This window comes from Schistosoma mansoni, chromosome 1 (assembly GCF_000237925.1).
Source record: "Schistosoma mansoni strain Puerto Rico chromosome 1, complete genome".
NCBI classification, from domain to species: domain Eukaryota; kingdom Metazoa; phylum Platyhelminthes; class Trematoda; order Strigeidida; family Schistosomatidae; genus Schistosoma; species Schistosoma mansoni.
Window position 1 is genome coordinate 62,929,285 of NC_031495.1, and position 26,235 is coordinate 62,955,519.

Consider the following 26,235-nt stretch of genomic DNA (forward strand, 5'->3'; position numbering starts at 1 on the left):
CACATTTGGAATATGGGATTCAAGCAGCGAGTCCTTGTTTCAAATATGAGGCGGATATGTTGGAACGAGTATAACGCCGCTGGACAAAAGTGGTAAAAAGCCTATGCGGCCTATCTTATGAAGACAGATTGAGACACTTCGACTTATTTCCGTTATCTTACCGGCGAATACGGGGTGATCTAATATTGGCATATCGTATCCTGAACGATGACCTTGGCACTAACATGTCCTATCTTTTACTCCCATATAGAGCTAATCATTTGAGAGGATATTCGAAGAAAGTCCAAAAACCAAGATCAAATGGTCTACGTCTGGAGTTTCGTTTCTCGCACCGAGTAGTGAATTACTGGAATTCTCTACCAGAACACGTAATATCAGCACCTTCTGTTGATATATTCAAGACGAGATTGGACCTCCACAGTGTAACAAACTGCAAGGATTAATATAGGTCAATAGACCTCCTATCCTTATTACTGAAGACTGAAGACTGAAAGACCGGGAAGTATCAAGCCTGCGGTACGTCTGTTCGGTTGTTAGGTTTTGGATGTATCAGTCCTTTATTGTATTTATGGGCATTATGGCTTATAATTTGGTCTATATTTGCACATATTTTTCTTAAATGGACACGTTAAGTGACATTTATCGACTTCTGGGATGTCTCCAAGATTCTCGTGAGTGTCAGCACAACCGTACCCCAAATACGCCTCATGTTCTGTAAAATCGCTACACCGTTCACTGGGACTTCGACGACCTAATGCAGCCGTAACTTGGAATTCGGGCAAGAAAGCTAGTACAGTTTAGTACCTCATACACGAATGTAGTGCAATACTTGAGTTGAGTGTAGTTTGAATGCAGCTGAGGTACTAAGATTATGGAAACAACTTTATTTTTCGACTTGATCAGAAATTTGAATTATGGGTTTACTTGCAGTTGTCTCTGTTTTTCTGTTTCAGACACTAAGAACGATTTTTGTCAATTTGTAATGGTTTGTTCACCTGGATCCCAAAGATCTGTAAGCCGAAGTACAGCCCGCACTCATAGCGCAAGCCGAAGTCGATCTAGAAGCGGCAGTATTCGACGGAGTTATACACACTCGAACCGTAGCCGATCAGCAACTAGATCATTTTCTAGACGCAGTTCCCATTCACGTCGGAGCACTAGGTCCAAAAGTCATTCCAACTATTCTCGTTCACGTTCTGGCAGTCGACGTTCCAGATCATGGTCTAGATCACGTTCACGCTCTCATGATCGGTCAGCTTACTCGTCGCGTTCACGTTCTGCTAGTCGTTCCAGATCAAGATCTTATCGTAGTCGAAGAAAATCGTTTTTTAGAAGTAGAACAAGGAGTTGTTCGTATCACTCAGTTCGTTCACGATCACACAGCCCCAATTCAAGAAACGTTTCACCAAGTGCCAAATGTATCAAAGATCCGAGGGATCGTTCTAAGCGTGCACATTGGACAAATAATGTAATTATCTATTGAATTATTGCATTTGTTAACATTGAAATTTATTTTAATTAACTTTTTACTCTGTGATGCTATTCAAGCTTTCTATTGATGAACATCTCAACGTCATTCTACAAGTCGGTGTTTGTATAGTTTTTTTTCTTGAATAACACTACTGTAATTATACTACTACTAGTAATGGTGTGTATCCTACACACCTTTGCTTAGAGTCGGCTTGGTGAATCGCGTTGGGTAATGTAGTAGAATGAAATCCTGGATTGGTATTTTTAGAAGAGATTTTCACCGGTGTTGCATTGGGAAAGTGGAGACATTTTCATTTACATGAATCTGAAGAAATTCTTGTATTATTTCAATATGATATATAAATTAAGGGTCACATTTTTTTATGGGCATTCAGCCATTGAATAGAGATATAACAGTTTTTAGAAGATTCTGAACGTCTGGACAAAGGTATGAGATGTCTATAAAACCACTAACTTTTAGATCAATCCATGTAGGTAGGTTCAGACAAATTTGTTGGGGTCGTGGCGATTGTCGTAACTAGTGCTTGAAGACATTTGGTGGTTTAGCTCAGAAGCAGTCGCGGTAGAGCGAATGCATTCACTTTTTACCTTTCCTTAGATCATGAGTCTCAAAACTGTCTTTCACTTTTTACTTCCCAGGTTTATGCTTAAATCATATTCTCAACGCCTAATCTTTTCTACTACCATTGATATTGCCATTACTTTTACTACCCTGTCATTATGTTCGATAATTTCATCTCACTGCTGATTTAATATTTCAGCTTGGGTCGATGCAGATATGTCCCAGTTTCTGTTCCATATGACTGATTAATTGATTTGACTGTCATTCTTAACTTTCCGTTGTTGCATATCATTAACTCTTTCCACGCCATATTTCTCATATCTAGATCACTACAGTCGGCATTCATATTATCTCATCTTTGTTTCCCATCTTGTTAATTTCGTCTGTCGTTACGCTGATGTAATGTGCAGAATATCGATCTAACCTATCCACGTTCATACCAGATCCTACATTCACGATGGCTAACTATCTATTCAACTGTAGTTATATATCGATGGTGCACGCAAAAATAGCGTTAGCCGCAAATCTCATGATAGGACCATAACGACTAGATTCCAAATTGACTTCGTCGATTGACCTGTTTTTTTGTCATTCATCAACTAGGTCTGCAGTAGTACCATAGGCTCACGAATCACATCTCAGTGATATGTCGATCCGAAACGTTCACTATCATTATATTATAAAAGATATCAGGACAAAAAAATCTACTAGCATGAGGGATTTCTTAAAATTGATCTTCATAAGTATTTTCATGCCAGTAATAATGATAATAATAATCGAGTTCCCACTAGTAAATAGCTGTTCAATGAGTTCTTTGAAGTCCAGTGAGAAATTATAGCTAGTGTAGTTGAATATGAGACATTCCACTGATAAAAGTGAATAATAATCATGTAGTATTGCAAATTGTTTGGATTTGGAAATATGGTGCATTGAGTTTCAGGTAAGTGGTTTGAAGCTAATCTAAAGTAATCAATTCACAATAGGATCATAGGTGGATAGTTTCATAGATTCCTATACTAGAATCATGTCGACATCAATTAATTACTCCATGGTTTTCAATGACTGTCTAATTAGAGAATCTATCTATCCTATTTATTTCCTTCACCCGCTTTTTATTTTTATTCCTTACGAAATAGGTTTGGTTAGTTGGTGAAAAAGCAAAGGATACAGTTTTTCATTTTTGTGATATTTGTGATTTACCAATTGTAATCTATGGACGTTTGGTAGGTGGATCTATTTTGTCAATAATGTGCTTTTTTCTCCAAAATAGCTTCCTTGTAAGCATGTATTATGTTATACATGTGCTATGAATCTTATGAAAAAATGTAATAGGTAAGTTGATTTGCGCGTATGTCTGTACCTCACATACGTTGATATTTTTTAAATTCTTTTGACTGACAAGTGTACTTTGACACTGGATTCCAGATATTGTTTGGGCTAGTTATGCAGCAGAGCGAATAGATCATTTTCTTCATAATTATACAGTATCATATTTGTTGGCTGGGGTACTACTTAAGAGCCTAATCAGAAGCCGTGTTTTAGTGTGGGACTACTCTCCCAATCTTTTTCCTGGATATCTAATCCACGGGAAAGTGAATCAATGTCAGGAAACCTAATTCCCTGGTAGCCTGTTACTAAAATAAGTTTATACTCTATTCGTCCCACCAGGATCCCGGAGCACATATACACGGTTGGTTTGGAATCAGGATTTTCTAACTCATCTAAATGTATCCTCCAGATATTTGGTTTTCATTCCCTCACTTACGTAGAAACATCCCTTCGACATAAAGGGAGTGGGTTGGAATTTCATGGTAGGAGCTGCAAAATTATGATGTGTGAGAGCACTTCAGAAAAAAGCTATTTTCACCCTTGGGAAGATGTTTGGTATCTTTCTGTGCTTAATTGTCATTGTTCTTGAAGTGTTCCTGACACCCGTTAGCAACTTCATGTTAGTTATACTAAGGCTCGGCAGAATTGATAATAATTCAGTCATCATCCTGAAACATCGTCTTTGATCGCTTGAAATGTTTCACGAATATTATTCCAGCGGCTTCCACAATGTGGATTATTAGGTAACGCTTGGCTGGGTAGGAAAGCGTTAGAGGTATTCGGTTTTTTATATCGTTATTGATGTAGTTTTCTTTTACATCTTTCAGAGAAGTGAGATGAATTTGTAGTGTCTGGTACTATGTTAAGCCCATATGGGTAATTCTAGATTCCAGACACCGATTTACTCATCCATTACGAAACACATTTTAACCTTGCTAATTATTCGGTTATTAACTTTGTTTCTAGATGAGTGTATGTGTGCATTGCTTATCTTACTCATTAAATGTCTGTGACTTATTTTTGTATGACTATAAATATTCAGTCACGCTTGATCAAATCGGGTTATCTCACTCGTCTTCTCCGCTTCTTTTCTTATTCTGAATGTCTGTCTGGATAAACGAACGCTTAAAATAAATTCCTCCAACGCAATCCGTATTGAGCTTCTTATTATCGCTGCCGCACAAAGCATTGGCCCAGGTAATATACGGAGCTAAATGGAAGATTTATGCTTATAGCATTTTCGCACGGTCAAATCGGAGAGAGATCACAGCATCAACTCTTAACTAATCTGACTAGTAGTGTTTAAGTAGAGAGCTTTCACATGGTTTATGTACTCCATTGATCGGTCATACTGATGACTATTCAATGAGCAATTAATCTAGTTATTTCTATTTATCTATACAATGTATTCTTAATAATTTAATGTGTATATTCTTCTAATTAGATGTCAAAAGTCTATACAAACTGTGGAACGATGTTTAGTCGGAGGAATATTCATGTGCTTTGAAAGTGATGGTTGCCGACGTACATATCTCAGTCATCGTGATCTTCAAGCTCATATTGACCATCGACATCGTACTGGGTTAACTGCAACTACTTCGGTCGCTAATAATAACAGTAATAATAATACCAATAGTACGATGATAACTAAAAATGATATGGTTACACATCCAGAAATAATTACACCTTTGCCAAACCAAGTCAATTACACGGAAGAGGCGTCTCGGCTCTCCGGCGTTGTAAAAACTATAACAACAAATGCTAATCAAGTGACTACTCCTTTATCCGTAGATAAGACAACGACTGGTGTACCTCCTCCAATGTCTTTGTTAGGTCCATCACCAAGGTTAGTTATGAATACGATGATTCCACCAACTTGTGGGACAACTCAACCGAATATTTATATTAATAATCAGAAAAACAGTGGCCTTTTACCGTTACCGCCTGCACAGACCTCATCTTCAGCAATTTTTTCAAATCGACTTCCTATGGGAATACCTCGACCTCTTAGACTAAACAACAGTTGTAGTACTACTACTAACAATAATAGTAACAGTAATAATACTGTTACTAGTAATTTTCCTCAACTTCAACAATTCACAAACTGTCCTCCTCCTACACTTCCACCTCCACCGTCTATCGGGACACCGAATATTCGTGCACCACCACCAGGACCATTACAGCAAGCACCACCACCGTCTGCATTTCTTGCCAATTCACTTTCAATTCCGTCATCTTCGTCTACACAACATAATCAAAACTTTGGTGGCGCTTCAGCTGTTGCTGCTTTAGCTGCTGTTGTCTCAGCGGCGATGTCAGCAGCAGCTGCTGCCCAGTCGAAATCTGCTGGAATGACAGTAGTTGGTGGTACGAATAATCTATCTGGAGCAACAATTCAACAATCTTTGACTAGTAATCAAATGCAGGTAATTATGTATGAATATTTTATTTATTCATTTTACCAATCACTTATTTTGACTAATATCGTCATTTGTAGGTTAAATTCATAAGAGATTGAACTCATTTGGAGAGTGGTATTGAAAATTAGCGAACACTAAATAGCTATTTTGTCCTAGTATTTGCATCCTTGGCATCACGAACTCATGATATCGCCAGGGATGATAAACACGACCTATAGGTTTCGTGGCTAACACTTAGCCACTAGAATACGACCTACAAATTCAAGCAGTCTTCACAAAACCCACTGAGACATTGTCTTCGTTATATTCAGTGATAATTTTCACAATAAACTAAGGTTAAGCGTAAAAAAAACATTGAAAATGACAGGGTAGTGTTTCTTTTTAGTCCAGAACGTTTCTAGGCCTTTGACCTTAATCATAGTTTAACCTGAAACTTCGCTCTTATCTAATCTTTTACTGAAATTGAGCCTTTGAAAACTGAGGATAGTTGTGCAGTGTTAGTAATCAATTACCCAGTATATTTTCGAAGCATTGTTTGACTATAGTGTAATGTCGAGGCGTTGGGCTGGATAGTGGGTATTGATCGTCGGTTAGTTGATAGAGCTGTGAAATTCTATCGACATAAGTCATTGGCCATAAGTAGTGTATATAACAACTGTTTTTTTAAAGATAAACACTACCAATTCTCCACACAGTTTCAGTAATACGGAAGGATTGTCACTTCCAGGAGTACTTTTTTATTGTTATTGTTAACAAGGAATTTTTTTTTCAAGGGAGTTGAATTTGTTAGTGAGGGAAACTGGGTCAAGGATCAACTGAGACAGTTTATGAACTATAAATTTTACGTAAATAGACTGTAGTGTATAAGGTTGGGGCTATTTTTAATTCATCAAACAGAAAGGTGGCATTATTAAATCAAGAGGTATTGACTATTAGGTCAAACGTTATTGATATCTGCCCACTGAACCGGTAACTTGTTGATCAAAAGATATTTGGTTTTCACCTAGTAGATTACAATTTTGAACACTGTTCCATCTACTCTAGTTTGACCAACCTTCGAGTAACTAAAGCGTGATCCGAAACCGAGTTCTTGGTAAACTTATGAAACCAATTCAATCGAAATTAAATCAGTAATTCTTACATCACATTGGATAATGATCACATCAACTACCTGCTGACTAAATTGAAAATTATAAAACAATACATTTCCTTGCTTAGTACTGTAAATAAGTTATGGCTTATTTTGGATCTAGCGATCATCAGGTCTACCTGCTATGATAAGATCATAGGTTTACATTGGTCAGAAGCAGTAAACAAGGATGGAACATTTGTTCAGTTTTTTAATTTGACAGTTGTGTAGTGATTATATCATTATACGTACTGAAAATCGTTGGACCATCGGTTAAGTAATGCAGTTGTTAGGAAATGGATACTAGGTAAGCATGGCAAATCGATTGATGAAGTAGTGAAACTTCATCAGTTGAGATGGCTGGGACACGTGTTACTGTAGTATCAGTTTATATGTTCAACCCACATACTTTATTCTAGCTAGTGGCCAAGCTAATTCACCTATCCATTATGAGTCATATTTTGATCTTGTTCATTATTCGTTTATTAACCTTGACTATATTTTTTGTATGAGCGTATGTGTATGCACACTTCGTATCTTATTCAACATATGTCTGTCATTCATTTCTGTCTGACTATAAATGTTAATTAACGCTTGCTTAAAACGAGTTGGCTTCCCAGCCATCTCCAATGCATGACATTTATGTTTCGCTCGCTAACGTTTGCTTATGTGCTCACAGCTTTCTGGCCTTCGTCATTTGTCAATAAAATGTAATTGCCGCTTCCTCTCGCCTTCTGATTCTATACACCGTTAAGATTGGTATAATAACGGTTATCGAGGTGAACTATTAACGAAGCACGGTATAACATAATTGGAGGCCTCGCCGAGATTTAGGGACAACATTCGTTTGCCATATGTTTTGATATCTGATTTGTTCGCTGCTTTTAGAACTAATGACGTGTTAAGGTTTCTTTTATTGTCGCATACTGGGGGTACTAAGCTAATTTCCGCTCCCGTGTCCACCAAGAATTGTGTGCCTGTCATTCGGTCTTGTGTATAAAATAGGTGGCTGTTTGAGGGCTTTATGTTCGCTGCTGGCGTTGTCATGGACAATCGAGGGTATCGCTTACTTGCCGTGTTAAATCTACAAGGTTGTAAACATTTTCTTGCTCTATAACCATACCTTTGATGATACCAACATATCAGCGGAGTTGCGCATCTTCTGGAAGCTGATCGGCTTCTACCGCGCGTGCCATTTCGTGATAATTTTCGTGGTCTCTCGCTCTGGGTCAACTCTGTGAGTTTGCGACACAGAACATCTATCTCCTTCTGCAGAGTACTGATTCTATCATCTACTATCACGCTGTGTGATTGAGGGCTTGCTTGCTTTGCTCTTTCGTATACTCTATCAGCTATTTTTGCTATGTTGTCTATGTCAGCGTCAGTATCTCCAACGGCTAAGATTCGCTGAATACTGGACGGGAGTCGGCGAAGCCACAGTTGATAAAATAAGTTATTGTCTATTTTTCTATCACCTAGTAGACTTTTCATAAAAGTTTTTAACTGTGATGGAGTTCTATCCCCCATTTGTACTTGGTTGAGAAGCTGCTCAACAGCTTGTTGGTCACATAGTTAGACTGCTTTAATTACTGCCTGCTTTAATACATCGTATGGCCTTTCAGTGTCCGGTTTAGATAACGCCTCTCGTACGCTTTCTGCTACTTCGTCTGGGAGGAGAGTGCTTGTGAGGTCGAATTTATCTCTTTGTGTACTACTTAAAATTTTTTTTTAAGCATCTCTTCCGAAAATACTATGTCAAGTGTACAGCAAACTTCGTCCGTGAGAACTCTTAATCTTCCAGTCCCCTCTTTTAAGGTCACCAACCCGCAGCTGTGGTTCATTAGACTCGAAAACTATTTTCTGGCTAATCGTATTAACTTACAAAGAGACAGGCACATAATTCTTGGTGGACACGGGAGCGGAAATTAGCTTAGTACCCCCAGTATGCGACAATAAAAGAAACCTTAACACGTCATTAGTTCTAAAAGCAGCGAACAAATCAGATATCAAAACATATGGCAAACGAATGTTGTCCCTAAATCTCGGCGAGGCCTCCAATTATGTTATACCGTGCTTCGTTAATAGTTCACCTCGATAACCGTTATTATACCAATCTTAACGGTGTATAGAATCAGAAGGCGAGAGGAAGCGGCAATTACATTTTATTGACAAATGACGAAGGCCAGAAAGCTGTGAGCACATAAGCAAACGTTAGCGAGCGAAACATAAATGTCATGCATTGGAGATGGCTGGGAAGCCAACTCGTTTTAAGCAAGCGTTAATTAACATTTATAGTCAGACAGAAATGAATGACAGACATATGTTGAATAAGATACGAAGTGTGCATACACATACGCTCATACAAAAAATATAGTCAAGGTTAATAAACGAATAATGAACAAGATCAAAATATGACTCATAATGGATAGGTGAATTAGCTTGGCCACTAGCTAGAATAAAGTATGTGGGTTGAACATATAAACTGATACTACATTACGTTCGCCCAACCACCGACTGCCCCGACGAGCGATGTTTTATGTTATAGCAGTAGGCTGGAAGAAAGCTAGGTACGGTCAGACCAAAACGAGGCACAATGCCATGAAGTCACTGACAAGTGGACTGACCCATGCTGGTAGGTATAGACTACCTGGTCGGGATCCGTGAGATCAGAGCAATCGATGGTTAGAGACCTTGAATGACTTGGCTAAAAATCGTTTGTAATTGCGAAGGTACATCTTCTCTTTGTGTTCTGCCAAATTATAATCTTCTGAATTCTTCATGTCTCTATCTTTTTTCTCTCCAAATTTATTTCATTAGATTATACTCCTTCAATAACATCTTCAAACCCTAATCTTTCACATAACTGCTTATACTCTTACTACTTGTACCACTATGGGATTTGAATCGACAACTGCATCTGTGTGCTAATGTGGTATGGCAACTGGAACTGATCTATGTACGTACGTACGAAGTTCTACGTAGTGACTGACTGACTGATACCATTATACGAAACTTTATCTTTATTCATTTACCCAAACTTTTGAATTTATGTCGTTAAAATTTCCTTATAATTCATTTATCTTCTGATATATATTTATTTTCTAAATACTTTTCTTAGCCACCTAATCCATTGAATGCTTCATCATTAATTACAAATGCACTTCGAGCTGCTAACCCCAATTGGAATCCTATGGCTACTGGTGTATCGAATCCGTTGAATAACAGTAACAATAATAATAATACGAATAATAATCAGAATAATTTTAACACAAGATGTTTACCATTTCAATAAGAGAAATAATGTACTTGTATACATTTGAATGTAATGTTACTAAACTTTTTTTTATCACAATGTAACACAACTTTCAATATTTTTTTGTTCAATAAAAGACAAACTACTATGAGTAGTCAAGATTTTTAATCACAATTATTATTTTCCACCAAGATTTTATGGACCATTGACTAGTTCATTTATGAGTCAATTGAAGCTAGACTACCATGGAAAACCTGGAAGCAATGCTTGACAGCCGTTACGTCCTATTATGGGACTCCTCAGCGGTGCGCATCATTGATCTCGCCTCACGAGATTCGAACCCAGGTCTTACCAGTCTCGCGCGCTAGCGCCTAATCTCTAGACAGCTGAGCCGGCATCCAACAGTGTTAATGTCTAACTTCAACCAATCCACGACATCTGAGTAACCGTTCATCAATTTTCTTCAGTGAGTTGATATCTTTACAACAGACGTGGTTGAACTCCACTGGTCACTGCTTCCCACGGCCGTCCAGTGCTTCCAGGTTTTCCATGGTGGTCTAGCTTCAATTGACTCATGATTTCAACTATGAAAATACTGAAATCTCCACAAACCCCTTTCTGATCTAGTTCATTTATCTTGATGGATTTTTGTGTCACGTGGGAATATACCCCAGATGACTATGTTTCTGTTTGTTCAAGATTTGCTTAGTGTTTACAAGTAAGGAGGTAGGGGAAAACTAATTCAACCTGTTTAATCTTAGGAGGGAGAAAACAATCTCACCACAATTGTATTATGAAGTTGTAATTAGATTTGTCTAGTCAAACCTCAATAACAAGTAGTATGTTACACGAAGATGTTAGTCAATTGGATTTGTACTTATCATTTTATCGTTAATTTGATTACAGTTTACGTACTTGACTTCAAGATACAGCAAATGAATTAAGTTGAATGGGGTTCGGACGCAAAATCTCTGGTTGGAAGCCAAGTGGCTATGTGAATTCAAGTAGACCACTATTTGTCACCAGCTGTAAACCTAGCTGAAAATCTAAAGAATTCTTTCCATAAAGAAAACTTTGAAATACATACGACTTTCAAGTAGTTATAATGAAATAATCAATAGTGGGTTCCGGTTATGTTCAACTGATGAGTCCTAGATTTGACAACATCGCTAATATGGCATGCACTGCTAGCCTTTATTCATGTTAGAAACACGATACAGTGATGTGATTCACTTACTCTTCGTTTGAAAGGGTTTCAGTTCAAAGCTCTTTACAATAGTAATTGCTTATGTAATATGAAGTAAATTTAGTGTTTTCTAGTTTTATAAATAACAAAACTGGATACAATGTACGTTAAACTAAATTGCTACGGATCTCGTTAGCGCGATAGGATTGAGAATAATTAACAAAGGTAGAGATAAATTAAGCTTATGCGATGTAATTGAAATTCAGGGACTTATATATATTGAATTATATCAAACCTCAAATTCAGTGAAAGTTTTTCCTTGCCATTACCATCGATTCCAAGCAAATATAAACTAGTGTATCTAACTAGAAAGCCTTTGGTCACTCTAATTAAGGTGAGAATCTTTATTTCAGGGCTTGTTAATATACAGAAAACAACAGTATTGGTTTATCTGTAACCATTGATATCTAGAAATTTTTGGAAACATACCTAATTTCGTAACAGTGTGAATAATCATCCAGTCAGAGTATGATATATAATCCGTCAGTGCTCAAGAGGTTTCTGAGGCGTATGCTGATTAAAAGAATGTTCTTAGCACTTTTCTGGCTACTTAAGATTCTATAGAAAAATCGTGTCAGTATTGCAGCAATATAGATCTATCCTTTTGGACTAGATAAGGGTATATAGTCTCATACCTTGACTGAGTACATAAATGACATCTTTCAATACCTTACCTTGTTTAAAATCTCTTAACATTTGTCTCGGAGAATTCCTGTGAGCACATGCCCTTGATATGTTTAAACTCAACTGCCTTATTAATCGTAGCTATCATCTCTGAAGCTAGACTACCATGAAATCTTCTCATTGATGTTTAGGACTGCAATTGGTCATTAGTCTCTTTTTGGCATATGTGCATATTGTGCGTATTGTTATGATTTTTATGTCCGGCTTTTTATCACGAGTTATCCGCCAATTGGAATACGACTTGTCGAATTTTAACACTGTGCCAAATCAATGACGTTCGACCAGTATGAGCAGTCTAGCGTCCTTATTGGTCCCTTGGTCACCTAGCCCTTCCAATTGAGTCCAGAACACCGATTACAGCTTCTGCTATACGAATCATTTATTTCAAGCATACTTGGTTTATATACCAGACAGACAGACCGCATCACACCATAAAATAGAATATAATATTTGTACAAAACCAAGCCAAATGTGGCTGTGAACGTGGGATACAATCATCAATAAAACTGAATATAATTTAGGGACAGTAAATTGTATAATAATAATCCATAGGTCAAAATGAAGCTTATAATAAGATGAATATAGATATACACAATCTAATTACTCAATAGTTAAACAATAAGAATATATATAGAACAATCGTCCAATAATAGGTCCTGAGAGCTACCCATACTTATATCTTCTCTAGGATATAACACGTATTGCCTCGATATTAAGGCTATATAATATGCACATATTCCAATAAGAGACTAATCAATTTCAGTTCTAAACATCAATCGGAAGATTCATACAAACAATACTAAGTGAATTCAAACTTCACCCCACTGCACAAGCAAGTGACTATCAGGACTCAGTAGCTGAGTGGATGGAATTTGAAGCGAACGGTACTAGGTTTGAGTCCAAAAGTGAACATCAACTCTAAGATGCAGGTACATCCCACTGGCGAGTCCCAAATAGAACGAAACGCGCATCAAACTGGATTCCACTGCTAGCCACGATCCATCTCTGCTTATCATATTATTGTTATTATTATTATTATAAAGTGTATTCCATTAATTAATTCTTAAATTTAATGAACCATTTCATCATTTAATTCAATATTAATATTATCATTAGTATAATGATTATTCAACAATAAATGAACCTTTAACAGCCTGTTTGTTTGTGCATTGGAAACATGCATTTCCGGTAATATGCTTACCTAAACAATAACCATAAGCATATTGAATAGGCATCAATTAAATTAAATTTGATAAGGATAGATGTATGTATGTGTGGTAAATGTATAATTTCCTGTATCATATAATAATAGTTACCATAATTATAGTATATATAATGATAAATATAGAATAACTATGTATACATTGGAACTATTGTATTCAAATGAGATTAGAATTCTTCTATTTCAGTAATATAATTTGATTGATACATATATCTATATCAGAGAGGGTTTTGTGGAGAATTTAGTATTTTCACAGTTGAAATCATGAGTCAATTGAAGCTAGACCACCATGGAAAACCTGGAAGCACTGGATGGTCGTTTCATCCCATTATGGGACTCTTCAACAGCGCGCATCCACGACCATGCATCCGCGAGATTCGAACCAAGGACCTACCAGTCTCGAGTCGAAGCCCTTAACCGATAGACCACTGAGCTGGTCGATATCGTCAAGACCAATGTGGTGGAATTCTGTCTAACTTCAACCAATCCACGATTTTGAGCGACCGTTCACCAATTGTCTTCAGTGAGCTGATATCTCTACAACAGACTTGGTAGAACTCCACTGGCCACTGCTTCCCACTAGAACTCAAGGAAATATCTCTTGAAGTCAGTCACTAGTGAGCATATGATTATAGATCAAAGGGGGTTTTGTGGAGAATCTAGTATTTTCACAATTGAAATCGGGAGTCAATTGAAGCTAAACCACCATGGAAAACCTGAAAGCACTTGACGGCCGTTTCATCCTATGTAGGACTCCTCAGCAGTGCTTCCAGGTTTTCCATGATGGTTTAGCTTCAATTGACTCCCGATTTCAATTGTGAAAATACTAGATTCTCCACAAAACCCCCTTTGATCTATAATCATATGCTCACTAGTGACTGACTTCAAGAGATATTTCCTTGAGTTCTAGTGGGAAGCAGTGGCCAGTGGAGTTCTACCAAGTCTGTTGTAGAGATATCAGCTCACTGAAGACAATTGGTGAACGGTCGCTCAAAATCGTGGATTGGTTGAAGTTAGACATTAACACCGTTGGATGCCGGCTCAGTGGTCTATCGGTTAAGGGCTTCGGCTCGAGACTAGTAGGTCCTGGGTTGGTTGAATCTCGCGAGGTGGGATCGTGGATGTGCACTGCTAAGGAGTCCCATAATAGGACGAAACGGCCGTCTAGTGATTCCAGGTTTTCCGTGATAGTCTAGCTTTAGTTAGTTCATGATCTCGACTATTAAAATTCAAATTGAATAGTTGAAATCATGAGCCAATTGAAGCTAGACCACCGAGGAAAACCTGGAAGAACTGGACAACGGTTTCGTCTTATTGTGGGACTCCTCAGCAGTGCGCATCCATGATCATAACTGGTGAGATTCGAACCCAGGATCCACCAGTCTCGCGCCAGAGCGCTTAACCACTATATCACTGATCCGGCATCAGATGATTTCAACTATGAAAATTCTGAAATCTCCACAAAACCCTTTCTGATCAAATTGAATAGTTTATCAATTACTTTATTATAGTTGACTCACACTTTCAACTATAATAAATACTAAATCTCCACAAAACCCCTTCTATAATTACTTTATTGTTGAAATTTAGAAATTTATAACAAAATTATGAGAAAGTAGAACAAATTTTCAATCAATTAGATTATGGGTGATATAAATAAATGATTTATTACAAAAGGTTCAGATTAAGATTTAAAGTTAAGAATTGAGGTTATTCTTACTTACTTACCTACTTACTTACGCCTGTTACCCCTCATGGAGAAGCATAGGTCGCTCACCAGCATTCTCCATCCAACTCTGTCCCAAACATTCCTTTCCAGTTGTTATTCATCCTTTTCATATCTGCTTCTATTTCTCGGCATAGTGTGTTCTTTGGCCTTCCTCTTTTCCGCTTCCCTTGCGGATTCTAAGTTAGGGATTGCCTTGTAATGCACATTGATGATTTCCTTAATGTATATCTTATCCAGTGAATGTTGAGTATCTTGCGTAGACAACTGTTTATAAATACTTGTGCCTTCTTGACGATGGATGTAGTAGTTCTTCACGTTTCAGCTCCATACGTACAGTAGGACTGTCTTGATGTTCGTATTGAGGATTCTCACCTTGAAGTTAATTGACAGTTGTTTTGAGTTCCATATGTTCTTCAATTGTAGAAATGCTGCCCTTGCTTTCCCAATCCTCGCATTTACATCTGCATCATATCCTCCTTGTTTATCAACGATGCTTCCCAGGTACATGAATGTTTCCACCTCTTCCAGGGTTTCGCCATCAAGTGTGATGGCGTTATGATGAGGTTATAAGTTAGGGTTAATACTTTGGATTATTAGTTTGTGTGTAGGTTTGATGTTCTACTCATGTGTTTAGGTGAGTATTAAGAATTAAAGTTATCAGTCTGTTGGTTAACGTTACCAAATACCAAGCTTCATATAAAAGAATAATTTATTACATAAGAATCCATGAAAGTTCAGTTTAGGTGTGTGTTGTTTACAATTAGGATTTAGGATTATAATCAAAGATTAAAAGTTTAAGTTAAGATCAGTAGTTTGGATCAAGTTCCAGAGTTAGCATTACAAATTAGTGTCACAATCGAAATTCAAGTTTGTAATTACACTCCAACTATTTCAGTTCAAGAAACCTGACAGTATCGCGCTAGCTTTTGTGCTAAAGTCTTTACCTCTACAGAGAGTACATGGACGTGTGTCTAGTTAGGAGGTTTATGTAACTAATAACACTGGTCACAATTTTCCAGCATTATTAACTAATGGTAATGTACTTCTATTGGTCATGTTGATAATATGCATATTATCTGTATTTGATTGCATTATACAAATTCTGTAATCAATTCTGGCACATACTACTTATATCTGTCCATACAAGTAGTACATACTACACTGTTATACATTTAACAAACAATTATGATACTATTATATGTCGTTTGATCAAGGTGAACTGTGTTGTTCACTTGATATAATGACAGTCAGTGATTAGATGGATTAATGCCATGCTTATATCTGGCTACCTGTAATCTTAAGTAAATATATTTTGATGGAACCCAGTTTAGTATATCAGTGTAAGTGATGGGGATACTAAACTTTATCATTTCTCTCCGAAGCACTTAAGTCAATCTCATTATCGTTTATTCACTGCTTCGACTACAAGCAGTCAATGTTTCAATGTATCGTTGATCTGATACAGACAACTGTAGTGTATAATTCAGACCATATCTTTTTAATCATGTTAACTCGATTGAAGTTAAGCCGAATCGCTTGTGTGACAACTATTTATCTATCCAAACCAAAGTAAGTGAAGTGAATTTTAAATATGTAATCAATTGATTGGAAGCTAAAAGATTTAATTTACAACTGACTGATCACTGGGTGGTGATCAATGTCATGTATGTCAGGTCAGATCCTTCTTAGTGCAGATCGAATCCTATCGACCAAGTTGCAATATGGCAACTAGTCTATATGAATCGACATTGCGTGCTCTATCTTGAGATAAGACGGTGATTGCAAAAAGTCAATAGGAAACCCTGGACTGAGGTTTCGTGCTATTTACCACTCATTAGAAAGGTTTACCTATAATCTTGAGGTAATTGATACTCTCTGACTGATTCTATCTTGTGTCACCCAGTTTCACAGTCAGAGACCTTATCGCTGATCTATCCGGATACACCCCTCACTGATGAGTGCCACAGTAACATGAAACCTATGTCCAAGGTTTCCTGTTAACTACTTTCCACCAGCGTCCTAAGAGAGTGAACTAGTGAATGAGTCGTTTTTTTCAACTTATTCCTCTTTATAAACATTCTACAAATATTATATTAACTTTACTTACTTACGCCTGTTACTCCCAATGCAGCATAGGCCGCCTACCAACATTATCCAACCAACTATATCCTCCGCCTTCCTTTCTAGTTCTATCCAGTTTTTGTTCATTCTTCTCATATCTGTCTCCATTTCTCAGAGTAATGTGTTCTTTGGTCTTCCTCTTCTCCTTTGGCCTTCAGGATTCCATGTGGTGGCTTATCTTGTGACGCAGTTGGGTGATTTCCTCAATGTGTGTCCTATCCACTTCCAACGCTTCTTCCTGATTTCTTCCTCCACTGGATGGAATCTAGTTTGTTCTATTCCACAGTAGAATGTTGCTGATAGTGTCTGGCCATCGGAGCCGAAGTATGTTGCGTAGACAACTGTTAATAAACACCTGTATCTTCTGGATGATGGTTTTCGTAGTTCTCTACGTCTCTACCTCATACAGTAGAACTGTTTTGACATTTGTATTGAAAATTCTAACCTTGGTGTTGATTGACAATTGTTTTGAGTTCCAGATGTTTTTCAGTTGTGAATATGCTGCTCTTGTTTTGCCGATCCTCGCCCTCACATCTGCATCATTATATTATAATAACAGCTTGATTAAAATTATGAAATTGAATTTAAATAAAAAAAGAAAAAGAAATAAAACAAGAAAAAAAATTTTTTCTATTAATTAGGATAATTGAAATAAGAAAGTTCAAATTTATGGTATAGAAAAAAATCAGGGGGGGGGAGTGGGGGACAGTTTGCTTTTTTTCTTCATTTGGAAGAAGATTCATCAATTATAGATTGTACAAATTTAAAGATAAAAAAAGGTAACTAATTAACTGATTGTTTTACTGTAATTATTCACAATAAGAAAACATTACTGAAACGATATATAGAATTATTAGAAGGGAGGTTATTCTGGAGATTTTAGTAATTTTATATAGTTGAAATCATGAGTCAATTGAAGCTAGATCACCATGGAAAACCTGAAAGAACTGGACGGCCGTTTCGTCCTATTGTGAGACTCCTCAGCAGTGCGCATCCACGATCCCACCTCATGAGATTTGAACTCAGGACCTATCAGTCTCGCACGCGAGCGCTTAATCTCTAGAACCACTGAGCTGGCATCCAACGGTGTTAATATCTCACTTCAAATGATCATTATCAATTTGCCAAAGGATAATATAGACTATCAGGTTTCGCATTATTCATCCTCTCGGTCCTAATGAAAAGAGGACTTTCATATTATCTAGTCAAACGATCAAACAATCGGACTATACTATAGTCTAATCAGAACTAAAATACATAACATCGATAAGGATGTTATGGGCTTTTTAGCACTCTACTTTCCTTTTAAACTGACCACCTATTAACTCACATTCAATTCTTAATGAAATCTAGGCATTAGGAACGGTAGTCGTCATTCTCAAACTACCTTTTTTCTGTGTCACTGAAATCTGGTTTTCTTCTGAGGTGTTCGACACATATTCAAATAACTACAGTTACCTGCTCTATCGCTGAAACATGAATTTAGCTGTCTAATATATCCTCTAGATTGCCTAACAACTAATAAAGTGGGAAACAGTGTCCTCAATAGTTTTTCCGAATCGATCTGGATTTCAACCAACACCTCGAACTACAATCTATTCCTGGGATATGTATACAGATCCCTAGGAACCTTGGCTAATGTATAGGATTATTAATACGTTTATATGTGCCTCCACTGTAAATTCCACTGCGAAGTTCAGTGCAGGAGATTTCATTTGGCCTGGAATGATCAATAAATCGAGAACTTTCTATTCACGGAGGTGAATGAAGTGACATCAGTTTAATCAAACAACTATATGCAAGCAAATGAGTAGTATTATATTAAGAAATTTCACACAATGATAAAGAAACATACATCTATGTATGTATCTTTTCTAACCATATGATTATATTAACAATTGGGTAACTGAATAAATATTTACAACTGAAGAACATCTGGAATTCAAAACAATCGTCAATCAACACCAAGATCAGAATTTGCAGTACGAATCTCAAGACAGTTCTATTGTATGGTTCGGAAACCTGGAGAACAACGAAGTCCATCATCCAAAAGATACAAGTGTTTATTTACAGTTTTCTACGCAAGATACTTCAGATACGTTGGCCAGACACTATCAGCAACATTCTACTGTGGAATAGAACAAACTAGATTCCATCCAGTGGAGGAAGAAATCAGGAAGAAGCGCTGGATGTCGATAGGACACACATTGAGGAAATCGCCCGATTGCGTCACAAGACAAGACCTCACATGAAATCCTGAAGGTCAAAGGAAAAGAGGAAGACCAAAGAACACATTACGCCGAGAGATGGAGACAGACATGAGAAGAATGAACAAAAACTGGATAGAACTAGAAAGGAAGGCGGAGGATATAGTTGGTTGGATAATGTTGGTCGGCGGCCTATGCTGCATTGGGAGTAACAGGCGTAAGTAAGTAAGTAAGTAACTGAATAAAACATACTATGACATCGGAAAAAACGTTTTGTACTTCTATTTGGTGCACTTTTACGAGTTGACATATGTATTGTCATATGTATTGTTGTTGTCATATGTATTTAGTACAATGATCCAGTCACTTTAATAAATCACATTGTGAAGTTGTATCTTATATTAGATACATAGACATATGTCTGCATCAATGTAAATGAACTAGAAAGTGTTTAACTAACATAACATTAAAGCCAATCTTCTTGATACAAATCACTTATGAACATTTCAAGTCAACTTGCATAGAGATCTTGTTTGAAGCATCTCGAAAATCACTTCCAATCATTTCACATCAAAACACAAAATACAAAATGTCAAGTCATTTAGACTAGTGAGCACATTCCAACTTGATTAGTCGAAATTGATCAACAGTAATGACGAGATTCATTGGTCTGTTACTCACTAATCATTCAGTGAAGATATCTCATTAGTACAGGAAAACAGTCTCTATCTGATTACCTGAATTGTAACATTCTTCAAAGTTATATGTGATAGCTCGTCGTCAGACTTAATGGAACGTATACGTTCCTCCTAACCACAAACTAGCATGAATCCAAGCTCCATTCTATTTTACCTCCCAGTACACTTCATGCACACACAAGTACTAGAAACTCAAGTAAATATCACATGACGAAAATATAGTTTTGGCAATAATATTTGAAAAAAAAATTTTAATTTCAGAAATTAATTTATAATTGATCACATTGTTTGAGATCATGAATCAATCAATGTTAGACCACCAACGAAAAGATGGAATCATTCGACTACTGTTCCATCCTAGTATGGGATTTCTCAGTGGTCTCGCGTCCAAGATCGAAGGTCATGTGTTCGAATCCAAAGTTCTGGACTGTAGATGCGCACTACTCAGGAGTCCCATACTCAGGTGAAACAGCCATTCAATGCTTCCAGATTTCCAATGGTGGTCTAACATTGATCGATCCATCATCTACCTCATTCAAAACTCAACACTCTCCACTACCCTGTACTGATGATCACAATGTGTCGAATATCTAATCTGAAAATACTTAGCACGTCAAAATAACTATTACATTATTTAATGATGAACAAATACAGAACATTATGTTGCTGATAAGGTGAATGAATGCTATCAATGATGATAAACTTATCATTATTGACTCGACTTCTCACCATCTATACACATTCACTCACTCATTCACATACTCACTAACTAAGTAATTGGATCAAGGTAATAAATAGATAGTTATATAAGAATGATTCTCTTAATTACAAGCTCATTTTATACAATCTCACGGATAAAACATGTAATGAAATTGTTAAAGAAAACACAGAGGGGATAAGAAGTTAGACAATGAATGCTCATGACAACAATGGTGAATGGATGCTTTATTCATTTGTGTTTTTACATGGTCATCCTCATGATAACAATTTCTCAACACACATACATACACTCACACAGATACATCACTGACTGTCATATACGTACACAGTGACCATCGTCTTTGTTCTCACAGTTTTTTAAACAATATTTCTCTGAAGATCATGCTTCTATTTCTCATTCCACCACCCATTGAAACCTATTCGATTGACTAGTAGTCTCGTCAAAGTTTCATACTCTCAAGTAGTTTTTTTAAGAATATTGACAGATGAACGTGTATACCTGCTTGATGGGTTGTTTAACTCAGCATCAAATGAGTGGCTATGATGTTTTCAATATGGAAATAACTTAGTGCTTCATCATTCATATGACATAATCAATGTTGAATGGATACACGCAATGAAATAGATTTCATATTTCATGTTGGAAACAATTAAAAACACATTAGTAGTATAATGCAAATGTGTTGGGTTTGGTGAGAAATAAATTTCGTCAAAATAATAATTAGACTGAATTGTTGATCATAATGAATCTCAGGTGATTAAGGATTATCCAACATGCTGATACCGATTCACATCTCTACATGAAGAAGCATCTCTGACACTGGAGATTAGGAATGCTGATTTTAGTTTTTCACACAACCGTTGTTTTGATGGAGTTGTTCATTTCCGATGGATATACTGAGATACTATAGGGAATGAGGATACAGTGGAGGCAGCCAAATGGATTTGAATGCAAACTTACGGAAGATCTTGGTAGAATCTGATAATCATAGAGTAAATACTTCAATTGTAAAATAGCCATCAAATATCTCACTCTTCATTGTTCCTTCATTTCCTTATCAATCACTGTCTTCTCGTTCTGTTCTCCTCAAACTTCTCAACCCTCTAACTCCAAGAATTCCACTTTCGATTGATTGTACGTACTACTCATATCTATCGACATCAGAAAGACACACAACAATTTGACTAAGATTCTGATGTATACTTGCTGTTTCTGTAAGCTATGCAAATTGACAAGTGAGAAATTGTTATAAACCAATGGACTAAATTCCTACGATTTGTTATTCAACTACCTCTACAGTTCAACTACCAACTTGGTTACTCTATACTCAACACTGATTACTCACAATATGTTCACAGTAGACAATGTGTATGAACACATTTGACAATAATAACTCATTCTTGTTATATCTCTTCTTCAAATCAATCATGGTAATTAGTACCAGATGAGGTGTAGTTTCATCTCAAATCTCGATTAGATTTACTCGAATCAATCATATCAACCTTTATTAAAAACATTAATGAGAATAAGACAAATCACGCAATCATTTGAGAAGACATTGGATGATTCTGTTTTGTTTATTGAAGAATATCAAAACAAATTGAATTGTTCCCTGTTAGGTTTCCATATTGCAAATCATTCATTTTCAGCCTCCATTTTCACTCTTTCACTATCGTTGATTGAAACACGCATGTAATTAAGGAGGAATCACATTGAAACTTGAACGTGTATGGTGAAGTTTAAATCACGTAATCAATTTGATCAATCGTGTGTATGTAACATGATCTTTTAATGTAAAGAAAAATAAGGGTTGATCAACAAACTGTATTTTCATTTGAAAGGAATCTTACTTATGGAAGCTGGTTTGTGTTGATTAGTTTTCGAGTGGATCACATCACCAATGGCAATCGAACATACGGGAAAAATATCATGTTTGTCAACTGACTAAGAACATGACACGTGACAATTCGATGATCCTGTTAGAAGCCCAAGAATGGAAGTCGATGATAAGGTATTCGAGTTTTACGTGATGAGCACTTAATGTGACTGGACAAACCCAATGTTGTCATCAGTCAATAAGAAAGATACTCGGTGACACAAGTTTGAATTTTACATCAAACATTTATTGCCTTATGATTTATACGAACAATCGTTTGCAATCTAGAAAGTAATCAAAGGAAAAGTGTCTCACCCGATTTCCTTCACAACACCGAGGCTTGATAAACTGAAATGAATTCGTTCCTTAAACAAGACATGATATAAGATATTATCAAGTAATCGAATGAAGTCACTCTATGCTTCAAAAAACAAGAACATAAACAGTCAGTCTGGTTTACATCATGCTTAACAAAACTCCTAATTTCCATAGAGATCACAATGACAATAATAGTACTCATGATCGAGAAGTTTCTCATAACTAACTGAAATCGGTATAATAATAGTTCAGTAAATCATTTAATGAATTCATTGTTCGCTATCCACCTTTTCATAGATAATATGTATTTAGACGTGGAAATATTCCTCTCGTTTGTTACCTTCTACACACATTCAGTGATCTTACCAAATGTGTTATGTTACAATTAGTATCGTTATTAGTGTATAAGTAAATGGTCACAATTAGAACATCAATGGTCATTAGAGTTATGACAGGTTGTTCAAATGTTCAATGTACTTAGGTACGAGTCCCAAATAGGACGAAACGTGCGTCCTAGATTCCACTGCTAGCCACTATCCATCTTTACTTACAATGTTTGTGAACTAAGGCTATATCGAGGCAATACGCACAATATGCACATATGCCAATTAGAGACTGACCAGTTGCAGTCCTAAACATCATCAATGGAAAGATTCAAACAAACAATACTATTTGATATGTAACAATTAGTATCGTTATTAGTGTATAAGTAAGTGATCACAATGATAACATCAATAGTCATTAGAGTGATGACAGGTTATTCAAATGTTCCATATACTTAATGATAGGTGTTTCAATCCATTAATTGAAAGTCGATACATTGATATACAAGGATTGATAAGAAACAATAATAGAAATGTTAATGGATTGTATTTGTTGTTTAATTTGGATTTGATAATAACAACTCAATATTCTCTATGATATTGACAAAGTGAACAAACTTCATTGAGTTACTTGTTGTCAAATGGATCTTGATAATGTGGAACATAATGAAACTGTGAAGACAGATTTAGATGATTCCATGATCAACATTCTTACTTCTTTGTCTTCATTAGTTTTAATCAAAACAATCTGTCCAAACTGGGGAAGATTGTCAATGAACTAAAACAACTGTTGATTAGAGTTGTACAGTTGACTTGTTTCTCGTTTACTCTAACATTATCAACTGTTGATTTCAATAGAGATTGCAATGAATAGAAGATAAACTTCAATATGAATACACAACACAGTTAGAATTACTCAGACATTACTTACTTTCTTACTTACGACTGTTAACCCTCGTGGAGGAGCATAGGTCATCCACTAGCACTCCTCATCGAACACTGTCCTGGGAAATCCTATCCATTTAGTTCAACTTTCTATTCATCCTTTTCATATCTGCTTCTATTTCTTGACATAATATGTTCTTTGGTCTTTCTTTTTTCCGTTTCTCTTCAGGATTCCAAGTTAGTGCTTGTCTTGTGATGCAGTTTGATGTTTTCCGTAATGTATGTCCGATCCACTTCCAACATCTTTTCTTAATTTCTTATTCAGATATAAGTTGGTTTGTCCTCTCCCACAGAAGACTGTTGCTGATAGTATCCAGTCAATGAATGTTCAGTATTTAGCGTAGACAACTTTTAATAATTACTTGTACCCTCTTGACGATGGTTGTAGTTCTCCCCGTTTCAGTTCCTTACAGTAGGACAGTCTTGATGTTCGTATTGAAGATTCTGAGTTTGAGTTTGCTCAACATTTGTTTTGAGTTCCATATGTGCAACACTTAGCACTGTAGTCCGTTGTATGAGTTCTGGATAGTGTTGCCAATCTTCTGAGGAACTCCATAGTGTCGAAGAAGTTTCCATAATGTTATCCTGTCCACACTGTCAAACGCCTTCTCATAGTCAATGAAGTTGATGTACAGTGACAAATTCCACTCAACTGATTGTTCAAATGACCTTGAAAATGTCCATCTACTTACTACGGTTAAATGAGGGTTATGACTTTGTACGAGGAACTAAGAATAGGACTTATAGTTGAACATTGTGATTAGAAATTATATTTTATGTTCTCATCACTAACTGACATCAGCTATAATGCCGAAATGGTATTTGGCCGAATGAGTGGATGAATCTCACGCCAAAATCTCGATCTGCTATCTTAAATCTGATTGCTTCGTCTATAAATTAAAATCTCGCCGGCTAGAGGAAAAGGACCAATAAAGATTTAGAACTGATACAGTAAGAATATGTACGAAGTTAGTAAGGATACATATATTTCATCATTCGACGTTTTATGAGATCAAACAGGAAAACCAAAGTGGTAAGCCTTCTCGTACAATAGGACATAACCATTTCGATCAAAATTATTTGCACGGTTGTCCAATAGTCCAATCTTATTGCTCAAAATTACGTATTCATTAGTTCTCTATTCTAAAAAGCCTTGCGTTCATCTCATTTGTGATTACCTACCTAAACATTACAAACACTTTTCTCTGATAAACTGAGTCAGACAGTTTTACTTATCTGTAGCTTCCATCTCACGAACACACCTCGATCTGTTTAGTTCAACTTCACAGATGCTTAAGTGTATGTTACAGTATTCGACTGATGCGTCGTGCACGCAAGAAGACAAACACTTATTCGCATTATCATGGACAGGTGAAATACACACTATCAGATCCTTCGAAAACAGCAATATAGCAATCTAAAGTTATTTGACTATTTGTAGAAATCACGATTCATATGATTCACTGTGTTCACAATACAGATTTCTACTTGATTATCTTCTACAACCAAACAGTGAGATTTGGAATAACATTCATGCATGCAGTTCATACAATATCATCTATCATACGCAAAAATACGATAATCAGATGTATTCAGTTATTTGATTGTAGCGAATTTGTTTCTTTTCCATTAACATTCACTCCATTCAATGAAGGAAGTGAAACGTCGTTATTAATGAACGCGTGGCCCTGATAGTACAGATGTTCTTCTTTCCAAGTGTATTGATTAGAGAGAATGTTTCAGTATTCGTTTCAATACTATACCGTTTGAATTTGATTATCGAAGTTTCAGTTCCTTCTCATTCCTCGATCAAATTAATCCGGTTTATGATTTTCACTGAGCTTCCGTGTTGTGTATGGTTAAATATTCATTCAGAAATATTTTGTTACGTCCATGTCTGTGTATGAATTATAAAACAACACTTCACACCATTCTTGTATTCAATCTCCTTAGATAAACAC

The 26,235-nt window shown here is 36.4% G+C and overlaps 1 protein-coding gene across 1 annotated transcript; it reads left to right on the plus strand.

Moving 5' to 3' along the window:
- Positions 1 to 982: 982 nt before the first annotated feature.
- Positions 983 to 10,223, plus strand: Smp_196220 (putative zinc finger protein; the record flags this gene model as incomplete). The annotated part of the gene is made up of 5 exons (XM_018795150.1): positions 983 to 1,468; positions 3,190 to 3,276; positions 3,324 to 3,385; positions 4,827 to 5,808; positions 10,050 to 10,223. 5 exons carry the CDS (start codon positions 983 to 985, stop codon positions 10,221 to 10,223), a joined length of 1,791 nt encoding a protein of 596 aa, XP_018649492.1.
- Between the last annotated feature and the right edge of the window lie 16,012 nt (positions 10,224 to 26,235).